The sequence below is a fragment of the Anopheles stephensi genome, chromosome X, assembly GCF_013141755.1.
Source record: "Anopheles stephensi strain Indian chromosome X, UCI_ANSTEP_V1.0, whole genome shotgun sequence".
In the NCBI taxonomy this organism is placed as follows: domain Eukaryota; kingdom Metazoa; phylum Arthropoda; class Insecta; order Diptera; family Culicidae; genus Anopheles; species Anopheles stephensi.
This window is the reverse complement of record NC_050201.1, coordinates 9,960,481-9,973,494: the sequence shown is the minus strand read 5'-3', so window position 1 is coordinate 9,973,494 and position 13,014 is coordinate 9,960,481. Positions and strand designations below refer to the sequence as shown.

Sequence of the window (13,014 nt, the reverse complement as noted above, 5' to 3'; positions counted from 1 at the left end):
TTCAAATTTTTCAGAAGATTTTTTCACCTGCCTTATAGTTAAGTCATCAGCTCATGTTCTGATGGACTCCAACTATTGGACGACTCTTCAAAGGAAACTAACAATTATCAAGGTTGTAAACGTAGACGTACGATTCTAGATAGTCAACGTCAGGGAACATAAAAAGGAATTTTCTGAGTATGATACATTAATGCAAAATTATAAAAACTTGGTAAAATATACCCTACCCCGACAGAAGAAGCTGATGATTCTAAGGACAACAAAGCCCTTATAGCTCATTCTCTCATAATCGATCTTTCTCCTACATTTACAATAATTATTCCTCACCAAAAGATTTTCTGATGACTCCACGGTGTCTAAAGGCACCTTCTTCATCAAACTTCTTCTTCTTGTATCTTCTTTTTGTCTAAATGACCTCTCAGGCCAAGCTTGCCATTTCTGCCTCACTAGACATAATGATACATCGTAGTTCCCTAGTAAGGCCTCACAACGGGGAAACGACCCCGGGTGGGATTTGAACCTTGGTATTGCCGTGTGCAGATCGGTGCCCTGGACCGCCCGAAGTGTATGGATATTAATCGTTTAATTCGCCAGTCTTCATTGATGATAAAAAAAATATTCCAAACAGAAAAAGGATATTATGAGATCTCTTGGTAACGTATCAAAAATCCAACTCCTCTTGAGCTGACGTGTTCAAGTTTACACCGGAGCTATTTATTTCCAGTCAGATTGATTTTAAACCCAAACACCTGAAATAAGTCTTCATCAAAAGCAACCGAGATAAGCTTAATAGCCCTAAACGCCCGGACAAGCAATGCAGCAATGGCGAACCCTCCGATTTCCCAAGAAGTGAACAAGAACGCTATTGATTTAATAGACTCTTCGGTTTAAGCGTTACAACAAGCAAAAACATAGCTATTAACACCAATCTATGCATTACTTCAAGTCGTTTGAACTAAGCGACAGCATCTCAACTCTCAAACGCCAGCTCTGCTCCGACATTAAAAACATTTCCGTGTATTTCCCAAACCCGCCTGGTTCAACCATCTCAATCCGCCCCAGTTACAGGGTAGCGAGCATGATGCACATCGGAAGTGAATAACTCACACCGAGCAACAACGCGCTACGGATAATAACTTCCGTAACGTCACACAGATGCCACATGTGCCGTACGGTGCCTTGGGTGAGCTAACGTACGACGGTTCCTTCACCTTGTGCCACGAGGGAGTATACAGTTGACAGCGCCCGTATCCCGTCGTTGGCGGTCGGATTGTTCCGTTCCGGTTTTCTTTTCCTGCTTTTTGGGGGCAATTTAAGAGAGCATGAAATTTCCGTACCAGGAAAAATCCCCAACCGGAGCGAGGGACTAATATTTATTTAATTTCTTGCAAAACGGTGCGACAAAAATACTGTACTACGGTGCACCGTTTGCATGGGATGTCGTTGGTATTCAGTGTCCTGGTGGGAATGAATGAAGAAAAACACACACACATACAGAGAAAGCAATGAAAATTGAACGCAATCGATGCGGTTACGAGCTTAAATATTCATTGCAGCTTGAGCCAAATCGAAGCGTTCACATAACAACACTTCATCGGAACGTTTATTTAACGCAGCGTGGCAAGCGTGTAGGGAGCCTGCCATTTTCTTTCGGTGAAACTATTTGTGTGGAGCTTTTGTTTGCGCTTTCTAACTTGCTGCTTTTGTTCATTTTCACTGTTTGCTTCCTACAGATACGACTGTTCCACGGCGGAAGCAACATACTCGCCCATTACACGGACTATCATACAGCCGGCTTCTGTAAGATGACACACGCAACTACCCTTTCGGCAGCAGAGCGTTACAGGAACGGTTAGGTTTGGTTTTGCCACAGCCAGACAGGAGGCAACGTACAATCCAACCCCACGCTTCGATATCAGTACCCAGTCCAGCCCCTAGACAGCGTGCAAACGTTCGGTTTCGAGCATGATTCGTTCCTCGGTCAGACGACGGACGACGAACGTGTTACGCACCAGCGGAAGATCTCGGCTGGTTGCCGTGGTGTCACCGTATCCGATCTTTTACCTGTTTCTGTTGCTGCGAGCTGGCGCGGGTGCGAAGATATCGCCCGCGACCAACACCCGACAGATAGAGCAGCGATTCGCGATGGAACCACAGGACCAGACGGCTATCGTTGGATCGCGCGTCACTCTACCGTGCCGGGTGGTGAATAAGTCCGGTCAGCTACAGGTAAGAAAACCATCGAGTGTCCTCCGAATCTTGATAATCATGGTGAGGCTCTTGTGTCCCAAAAAAAAAACACTTCACAGTGGACCAAAGATGACTTCGGGCTGGGAACGCATCGGAATTTGAGTGGATTTGAGCGGTACACCATGGTGGGTAGTGACGAGGAAGGAGACTTCTCCCTGGACATCTCTCCGGTAATGTTAGATGACGACGCAAAGTACCAGTGTCAAGTAGGACCCGGAAGAGGAGGTAAGAGATCTCGACTAGCAAAATCGCCCAGAACTGCTAGAGTATCGCCAATATCTGTTTCTTCGCTCAGGAACTCCCGGAATTCGGTCAAGATTTGCGAAGCTCACCGTGCTGGTACCTCCGGAGGCACCAAAAATCGTCCAGGGTGATTTCATGGTCACGACGGAGGATCGTGAGATAGAGCTGGAGTGTGTGTCGGTGGGAGGGAAACCGGCGGCCGAAATCACCTGGATCGATGGGTTGGGCAACGTGCTGACCAAGGGTATCGAGTACATGAAGGAACCGTTACGCGATGCGCGACGCTACACCGCCAAATCGATACTGAAGCTAACGCCGAAAAAGGAGCACCACAACACCACGTTCACCTGCCAGGCTCAGAACACGGCCGACCGGACGTACCGATCGGTACGATTGAAGTTGGAGGTGAAGTATGCGCCGAAGGTGAAAATTGCTGTGATAGGAGGAGCGCTCAATGGGGGCCGAATACTCGAGGGTACGGAGGTACGGTTGTCATGTCGAGCGGATGCAAACCCACCGGATGTAACGTTCCGTTGGTATGTTGGTGACGAACTGTCCGACGCTAATCATGCCTCCGAGTTGGTGAGTGTCCTTAGAATGTGGTGTCCCTTCACGTTAGGCCTTAATCAATTCCTTTCCAACTAGCTGATCACCAACATCTCGCGAAGATATCACGGTACCACGGTGCGATGCGAGGTGCGTAACGCTGTGGGCAAGAGTGAGGAAAGCGTTACGCTCGATATCAGTTACGGGCCGAGCTTTCGTACGCTGCCACAGTCGGTGGAGGCGGACCAGGATACAACCGTAACGCTTAGTTGTGATATTGATGGTAACCCACCGCCGGACGTGCTCTGGATACACGAACCCTCCGATCAGGTCGTATCGAGCGCCACCAACGTAACGCTCGTCGTGACACCGGCCACCGCCGGTCGGTACTACTGCAAGGCGAGCGTTCAAGGTTTTGCCGAGGTTGAGGCCGAAGCGACAGTCTATCTGCGGGGCCCACCGGCCATCAGCTCGCCGCGCGAACAGTACGGTGCCGTACATGACAGTGCCCAGCTCGAGTGCGTTGCTCTCTCGATTCCCAAACCCCGGCACGTGCTGTGGTCGTTCAATGGGCGTGAGATTAACGTCAGCTCGGAACCGAGTGCGGCCGAGTACCGGGCGCTAGACAGTCCCACGCCGAACGGTGTTCGCTCGACGCTAATCATTCATCACTGTCAGCGAGAACACTTTGGCCGGTACAACTGCACTGTCATTAACGACTACGGTATTGACTTTCTGGAAATTGACTTCGTCTCCAAAGGTAAAGCACACTCACAGCACCATCACACACGCAAAGCTCATTTACTTCTCTTCTCTTCTTCACGTTCATATCCGACCGTGGTAACAAACAGAACAAAATCTACTACCAGTAATCGTGTTGGGCTCGCTCGGTGGGATCACGTTTCTGATCATAGTTGTTGTGATTGGCATATGCTTGTGTAGTCGTCGCAATAAAAAGAAACATCTACCGCCAGCCGACGTCATACCGAAGGTGAGTTACCGAAATTGTTTAAATATTTCTATTTTTTGTTTTGATTTTATGAGGTGCAGTATTTACCTTCCCAGCAACTGTGTTCAAGGTGGGGTAACTAGAAATTACAGACAGATTCCTATTACCCTTTTTGAAGGCCTATTAAAGCTCTTTTATCTAGAATATGTCTTTCGTGCCAAAACTTGCACGTGCCAAATAACGGCTGAGCAGGAAGCTTCAAGAGAGTTAGACAGTAACATCTTCAAGATAAATGTCCGAATCGTTCCACGAAAAATTAAACATCTTTACGTGGTAAAAATTTGCTATCGATATTTCACCACGCATAATTCAAACGTGAACCAGAGCTCTTAAGGCTTAATAAGGCTTTAGTTATTGGAATATTTATTGTTTTAAAATTTGCATTTTGCAGTTGAATGTTTAGATAATACATTATCGAAAATATAAAAATATAAGAATGCTATATGAATATTACATTATATTTTCTTAACAAAACGCAAAACTTGTTTTATTACCAAAAACCGAATTTTTAACATCGTTTCTGAATGATAAAACTTCTCGCTTCTTTTTTATTATCATCAACTCTCATGAGATACCGGGCGCCTCCATTGAAGTGTATTTACCAGAGGGCCGAATATAGTCCAATGGCTTTAAGTCTCCTAAAACCAACGAACATACCAACCATTAATGTTTAAAAATCCTTTTCGAAAACAACGGGGAATATGAAAGTGATTATACTTTATTGGCATAAACAATAAACAGAGGTTATGGTAGGGTATTCTTTAATTTTTAATATCCTTGCAGCTAGAGCATTAAAAACTGAAATCATCAATGAATACTCTATTGTATTCTAGAAACTGCGAGAAAATTAACATTTTTTAATTCATAAATAACGGCTTGGCCGTATTGCTAAAATGAACAATTTAAATCATTTTGAAATAATATGTTTAATTTCTCCTCTTCAAATTATATAGTGTAAAGCAGATCAGCTCGATTATATGGCAATATGGTGATTGTGAAATCTTCACCAAATTGCTGTCGATATTAATCTGAATAATCCAAATCATTTATGCGAGAGCTTATAATATTGTAGAACTCTGCATGTTGCTCGGACGGATAAACCACCGTAGCTTACATAGTAACGAAATAATTCGTATTTATAACAATTGAAAACGCAAACAAAAAAACAAACAATTCATCCATAAAAAACCATTATTTTTAATGTAATTGAAGTCATTTGTAATGGTAAAACTACGATTTAGGTCCCTTCAAGGAGCACCAAATAATTATTTTTTTGAAGATTATCGTGAGCTACTGGGCGCCTCCATCGAAGTTCAGTAATCTTTTGCAAATATTGAAAATTATTATTATTATTGTTTTCATTTTCCTTTTAAGTATCTTATTAAAAACAGCATTCAAAGATATAAACATTTTCATCCACTTACCGAGTTAAATATTTTTCTTTTCTCGCAAACACCTCACACATCCACATGCAGTATGATGTACCCGGCAAGGATTGTGGTGAGCACGGTGGCACAACGGTCAGCACCGAGCATAAGATAGACCGCATCGACGACATGCTGGACGGTGAACACCCGCGCGACACCATCACCACCAACATTGCTCTAAACGTACGGTCGGCCGCCATGCCTCAAACCGGTTCCGGTGCCATCAGTTCATCCCTGACAGCGCTCAAGGGTGACACAACAACCGACTACAGGTAAGCACCAAAAGCTCTGATTTGCGCTCCATTTGCCGGCTGCTCATTAGGCCATTCCCTTTGGTTTTTGTCTTGCGCAGCCGATACTCCGGAGACTTTTCCGACTCGCTGAGCCATCTCCAGTGTCCGAAGGCAAGCGGTCCGGGCGGTGGAGTCGGCACCGGCAACAACAATGGGTACGTGCCGTACGTCAACTATGCCCGGGACTATAGCCCGCCGACCCAGCACCTGATGCAGTTTAAGGCGAGCAGCAGCAGCAACAGTATCGGCAACACGCTCACCGGCAAACCACCGGCCAAGCCACCGAACGGTCAGCTCCCGACCGGGACGATGACATTGTCCCGCAAGCGTACCCCGGCACCGGATCTGACCCGGCCACCCGAAACCGGCCTGCCAAGCATCCAGAGCAGCGTGTCCTCCATCCCGAACGGATTAATGAGTAAGTTTTTGCCTTTAGTTTTATTTTTGGTAATGTGGTTACTGATCACCGTTTCACCAGACCAAAGTAAAAGGCACGGCTACCGACGACGAAACAAAACACTCGAGCTAATGGGTTGGATTGCTCAGTCAATTTGCAAAACTCCGCAATGCCGAAAGGGAAAAGTTAGGCTGCTGAAAACCACAAACACACAGACACACACACACACACGCCGGTACCAGGAAGCAACTTTTGCTCTTGGACTCGGACGAGGAGACACCACCGGCAAACAATCGGTCCTGATTTCTGGAACGATTTGATCGTGTGGCTGGCTGCATCGGTCCGTACTTTGGCCGGATACCCGGGTGTTGTTAGGAGGACGACCAGCCCTATGGAAGGATTGTTTTCCTATAATGCTCAACTCAACTGAGAAAAACGACAGGGAAAACAGGCTACCCCGAGACGGAGGCATGAAGGCAAACTAATAGATTTGTGTTTGTCTTGAATTTATTGCTCCCGGGAGCTCTCACTAGCCGACCCGACCGAGAGTCTAGATGGGAGAGAAAGCGAGCAAGCGTCCATAACTTGCACCTCTGAGTTGTTTGGTTGCAACCATTTCATGGCGAAAGAAAAAAAAAGAATAAAAATGGAGAAAACAACTTGCCCTCACCCCGTTGGAGTTTGCTCAGGAAGCAAACAAAGTCAAAACACCAGGAACCACAACCGGAAGAATGCATAGACAAATAAATATGTGTGTGTGGGTATGTGTGAGTGAGGCATTTGCATTAACGCAGTTGGAGATTAGTTTTTACAGTTTAAGAAAACATTCTTCCGGAGAGTTATTCGCTGTTAGCCAAAACCCGGAACCCAACCAGCTACCGAAGATCCCGGAACAAAGAATGGTGGATTCTCCTCAAAATTCCGGGAAACTTCAATTTCCTCGTTGAAGTTCCGGACAGCAGGCAAACGTTTTTGAAACATTAAATTTGTTGAAAACCGTTTCACGTTACTGAGGTTTTTGGTGAAAATTCAATTTTTCTTTTCAAGATTTCAGCACCCAAAGCTAGCAGCGCAGTACTGTGTACCGGAATGCATCAATTAATTGGTTGCTGGCAGGGTCGCTGGTTTGATTTAATTAGTAAATTACTACGGCTTGTGTGCGCTCGTGTGTATGGCGGGTGTGCCGAGCCACAATCGTAGCGACCGATTTGACAGCTGTCACTCGCTGTTGGTGATTGAAGAGCAAACGGCATAATTGAATTAGTTTTGCTGAAGATGGATGACCACTAGTTGATTGGATTTGTTTGTAGGAGCGAACTGTACAGGATTCTACATTTTAAATAGTCCATTGAGCTTTTTGCTGTGGATGACTGTTGATGACATTCCGATGGTACATTGTATACTTTTTGGCGTTTATGGTTACTTTTAAAATGCAAGAATAGCTAATGTGCTATTACGCGATATGATTTATTAAGGTCTATTTAAAATATAAAGTAAATTTGATTTAACTAATGAGTGGGTGTCACAGTGGGCATCGTGAAACAAAAGTCTGGATAAAATTATGTATGTGGCTTTTTAAACAAATCGTAACGTTCACGTCGAATCTGCGCCTAAATGTATACTTTGCTATCACCCTCGTTTCAGATCATCCAATGCTCGGTTGCCACATCGGGCTAGATACGAGGTTCGGTGCCAACTACGGTACACTGCACGGTCGCGGCAGCAGCAGCCCGATGCAGCTACCCCCACCCGCCACGGCGAACCCTGCCGCCACCCCGGCCCCACCGCCATACAGTGCGACGCGCAACCAGAACTGTCTGCTTGGGCTGGGACTGCCGCCCGGTGGCACCGCCGCCAGTTTAGCGAGCAGCGGCAACAATTCGGCCCTCCTGGCGACCGGCTCTAGCAGTCCGAGCTCGACCCAGTCCGGGTCACTATCGCTCGCCAGCTCGCAACTGTCGCAGGCACCATCCATCGCCGGTACCGCGGCTGTCACCGCTCAAGGTCAATTGCAGGGACAGTCACAGCAGCAGCAGCAGCAGCAGCAGCAGCAACCGAACAGCCCTCCAGGACAGTTCATTCTTCCTGCCAGCAGCACCATTAAGCCGGGCGTGCTGGCAACACACGTCTAAGCGCGACCGAACCGCGACCGGCAGAGCGGTAGACACACGTGTGCGGTGGTCGCATAGATACTTGTCAATTCAGTTTTAACACAAAACCACATACACATATATTCATCCCATTCTCCTGATAGTAGGGTAGCTAATCCTCGTATAAACTAAGAACTGAGCTTTACTAACCGATCGACACACCTCATCGAAGGAAGCACACTGATACTCTTTGCCAACCGTCGCCAATCGCCCGGGGCAGGGTGGATCGACCAACAGCGCGTCCCACATCCATCCTCGACGAATCCTCTATTGCTGAGGATCCGGACACGGCGATACTGGCAGCACCAGCTACTTCTTCAAGCTCGGCGTTTAAGAGTGTACACATTTTAATCCAACACAAGGTAGGTTTTATCTCGGTGGTCCACGACCAGTCTGTCCGAGGTATCTAACGCCTCCCAAGCAACAAGAAGCGGCCTGGCAATATCCCCCAAATTTCTGACAACGAAGGCCAACATCGGTGCCCTTCCCTTATCGTGTATATCGCAAAGACTAACTTTCCGAAACCGAAAACTTTCTAATCTCGTGCAACAAAAGAATTAAAGCAAAGAAGAAAAAAAAAACCCAACACATATCCAAACGCTGATAAGATATAGCCTGATCTAAGGTAACGCAAAAGGAAAAAGAACGAAAAAAAAGTAACAACACATTCTAGCATTAATTAATCCGCGCGGTCCGGGGCGGTACGGATTTGTTAATATATATAGGTCAATACTACTGATATCGTTATCGTAAGCGCTTTGAGCCTAACGTGTAAGGAGACTCTGTCTGAGCTAGTGCAATGTCGAGGTTCACCGTTTTTTGCGCTTCCGTTCGTTCCGGTTTTTTGGTTTGCGTTTTGTTTTTCGCATCGCACCCAGCCTGTCAGCCAGCCTGAATGTAGTCATGAATAAGTGTGGCCTTGTTCGATGTATCCGCCTCTCTCGCATGGACACACACACACCGACACAAGCGGGCAGAAGCCTCGTGAGCGTGTCTCGTGTGCATTCTTCAAGAAGCTCTCTACTGGCACTGTCGAATTAAATCTGTTTTCGTTGCACGGCTAAAGATTTTAATGAAAAAAAAAAGAATTTTATTGTTCTCTAATGTTTCCCTTTAGAGTCAAAAAAAGAGAGAGAAAAAACACACACACACTCACATTCTAACCTCCCTCCAAAGATCGTGCTCTCATGTACAGTTTAGCTTAGATTTTAATCAAAAAACCGGAGGTTGTACGATTGGTTGGTAGTTCGCGTTTGGAGTTCGAACCGTGAAATTCCAGTACAGCCTAACTCCACCTGTGCCACATCCATATCAAGTCCTCATATCACGAGTCCCGAACGAAAAGCAAGTCTCGCACCGAGGAACGCCGGCCGCCATCTTGGCTGCGGTGAACACTCAACCTGTGCGTGGTTGTGCATGAATCAGAAGTATTACCTTGTCCGGCTTTAAAGATGCACACCTGCTGTACCATATCATGAAATAGGAACCAACACACTTTTGGTACATCCCGAGACTCTTGACTTGAGCTTTAGGACAGCGAAACCGTTTTTAACCATAGCCCAGTTCTAATATCTCCGTTGGAATGATATATTCTGTCGTTGGAAGGTGGACGCTTATGCAGTTATTAATTCTAGTGCTAAAAACAGTTTGGAGACATTCGCGTAGTTAATGGTTGAAGATGATATATTTGATGCCCTGCCCTAGTCCATGCACAAACCCTTCCTGCGATCTATTTTGTCCGGATACGATTCGGACCCGCATCGATTTGTTTCTTATTTTGTTTTTGAGCATTAAAAACAATGTACGAAAGTCTCAACAGCTCTGGCGAATCGTGATGTCAAATTATGAACAAACTCTGTCAGATTTTGTTGCAGAACTTCACCGTTTGACAGGCTTTTCAAAGCTGACAGTAGAGTGGCAGTGGCATTCCCTGGTCTTGAATATGAGATTCTTGGTTCCAGGATCTCCAACTCCAAACCCTGCTCTCAGATCTCAAATCACTCACAGGAGATCCTAGATTTTTTTTTCGTGATCTCACACCAGGAGTCCTGGTTTCCAAGGAAAATATCCAAAACTTCGAATCAGAGATCTTGAAATCGAAAATCAGAGGTCTGGAATTTCAAATTTAAACAGTTTCAGGATTCCAGGGCGGATATCTATATTCTCAAGCATGGTATCGTAACCGAAATCCGAGATCATGAACCCTAGAAGCCAAAACCATGGATTAAACATCTCTCAATTGTAATATCAAGTTTCAAACATTGCCTTCAATATAACTTTCCAGAATTTGGAATCAAAGAGCCCGAAATTGCAAATCAGAGATCCAGAATTTAAAATTGGAAAAGTTTCAGGATTCGAGGGAAGAGTACTATTATCTCGTCCAAGGTGTAATGACTCTTGAACTAGAGCATCAGGATCGCCAGTAATTCAGGAACAAGAATCCTAGGAATCAAAATAAGAGACTGAACGTCTCTCATTTGCAATATCAAGTGAGACCGATGTTCTCAATGCAACAACATCCGTAATATTCCAGAACCTCGAATCAGATATTCGAAAATTGAAAATCAGATATCATAATATATACAAATTTGAGTTCCAGAAATTCCAGAGCAGTGGTCCTTATTTTCAAGGATCTTAGCTCTTAAACCAGAGATTCAGAATCGCCTTCGAGATCAAGAACCCTAGCAACCAAAATATGAGATTTCAAGTCTCTCAATGATTATATCAAGAGAGAACGTTGCCTAACTTTTATCACGTCATCAACCACATGCTCTGCCACTTTGAAGATACCTAATATCATCACAAAAATGATCCCTGAATGTGATCGAAATTGGATAATGCTTTGCTGCTCTGCCGTTTGCTTTGCCGATCATGTCCTGATGCCAAATCACACAACGCACCTCTCGATTGTTGTTATAGGTGCGCCTAAAGTTATGCAAGCTACCTAACAGAAAGCTGTTCTTGAATTCGATATGATTTTCAACTGCTGCGTTTTACGCGAAGCAAAAACAAAGTACGCCTGCCTGCCAGAAACTATCTTTGACACTGTGCACAGCTGTGGAAAGCTTTCGATAAACACCCCAAAACTGTTACTGCAACAAATGCTGCATGAAGTATTAAAAAAACGGAAATCATCCATTAAAAAAGCGAAACAAAAATAAGGAAACAACCAACGTCACGCCATTTATTCTACTCCCCCCTACCCATTCTCACGTTCTCTTACACTCACGCCTAACTACACTTACTACTAACCATACGATTTGCTAACCCATTTCCCTGATTGCTGACACTCATATACAGAGAAAAACATACACACACACTCACAAACAGTAAGATAGGTTGTTTAAACGAATTTTGGGTCACTCATTTTTGGCGATGCGCTAAAAGAAATAGATAGAGATAATGGAGGGAAAAGGAAGGTGAAAAAGAAGAATAGACAGAGAGAGATATATAAAAAACAAAGAGAGAGAGAGAGAGAGAGAAAAGAAAAAACAAGAGTAAACTAGAGAAGGAGCATAATGAAGCCCGAATCCCATTTACCGTATAAGCAAATGTCTAGATAACGAAGGAATTATAGAACTGCTTGCTCTAAATATAACGCAAAACAAAGACAAGAAACAAAATAATGAACTCTCTTAACACACCAACACACACACACACATACAAACACACACATTGGGCGATGAAATATCCACTTTTCGTAGTGATAGCTAGATAGAGTACATTTTTCAATTCAAACATTCCAAACAAACAAAAAACCAAAACAACAAGAACAACAAAAAAAAGAAACAAAAACAAACAAAGAAAAACGTCAAAAACAGCAAAACATAAGAGCGAAACAAGAGAGCATTTATTTTAAATGCGATTATATTCCCAGCATAACGTATTGAATGCCATCATGTTGTATAGGTTGGTTTTTCTCTTGTGTTTTTACCTTCCATCATGCTAAACACGAAAAACCTGGAAAAAACAAAAAATAAATTTTATACAAAAGATGCAAACAAAACTGACGTTTTTACAATAGATGACATTTTCTTTAGATAAAAAAGGTAAGTGAAAAAATAATAAAAATAATCAAAAAATGAACTTAACCAAAAATAATAAATTAAACTTATTTCATTTATTTGTAACAAAAAAATATATACGGCTCGTTAAATCAAGCAAATGGTTTTGATAAACTTTTTCCTGGTTGGCTTTGCATGACCTAAACAAATGCCAAACTCACCAACTCACCGGAGTCAAATTTGCACAGTACTCGCTGATTAACCTCCCGGTTTTGGTCCATTCTGCAATCTACACTCAACGGCGTGGGTCGTTGCCGGTACCGTAGTAAATTTGCTCCAGATGACGTTGGACACCGAGGTGTTATTACATTTCCGATTAGTTTCACCCGCACGAAAACCGTGGGAAAAATCTACACTCACACTCGAAGGGACAGAGCGTCGTCGGCACAATGTTCAGCCACGAGAGCTACCGGATGTGGTTAGATCTAACGAGCAAGATGTTTCCTCGTGTGAAGCATGGGGGGAAAAAAGCACACTGAGAAAGAAAAAAAGGAACAAATTAAATTTTCCCACCAAGCATAAATAATCTTGCATAGTTTCATATGGTTGCGGACGATGGTTCAGGTGACAGTTTTTACTTTCAAAAACTGTGTGTACATAGAAAACCCTCTGAAGTGCTCGTTGATGTTTAGTTA

The 13,014-nt window shown here is 44.2% G+C and overlaps 1 protein-coding gene across 5 annotated transcripts in view; it reads left to right on the top strand.

Moving 5' to 3' along the window:
• LOC118506634 (irregular chiasm C-roughest protein-like) overlaps positions 1–12,321 on the top strand; it is a 205,486-nt gene extending 193,165 nt beyond the window's left edge. For all 5 annotated transcript variants that reach the window (XM_036044018.1, XM_036044046.1, XM_036044009.1 and 2 more), the window contains 8 exons: positions 1,734–2,229; positions 2,310–2,475; positions 2,546–3,075; positions 3,139–3,799; positions 3,891–4,030; positions 5,524–5,747; positions 5,828–6,186; positions 7,810–12,321. In XM_036044018.1, the coding sequence (XP_035899911.1) occupies positions 1,966–2,229; positions 2,310–2,475; positions 2,546–3,075; positions 3,139–3,799; positions 3,891–4,030; positions 5,524–5,747; positions 5,828–6,186; positions 7,810–8,297 (2,832 nt within the window). In that variant the 5' untranslated portion in view covers positions 1,734–1,965 and the 3' untranslated portion in view covers positions 8,298–12,321. The remainder of the gene's footprint in view (positions 1–1,733; positions 2,230–2,309; positions 2,476–2,545; positions 3,076–3,138; positions 3,800–3,890; positions 4,031–5,523; positions 5,748–5,827; positions 6,187–7,809) is intronic.
• The last annotated feature ends 693 nt before the right edge of the window (positions 12,322–13,014 follow it).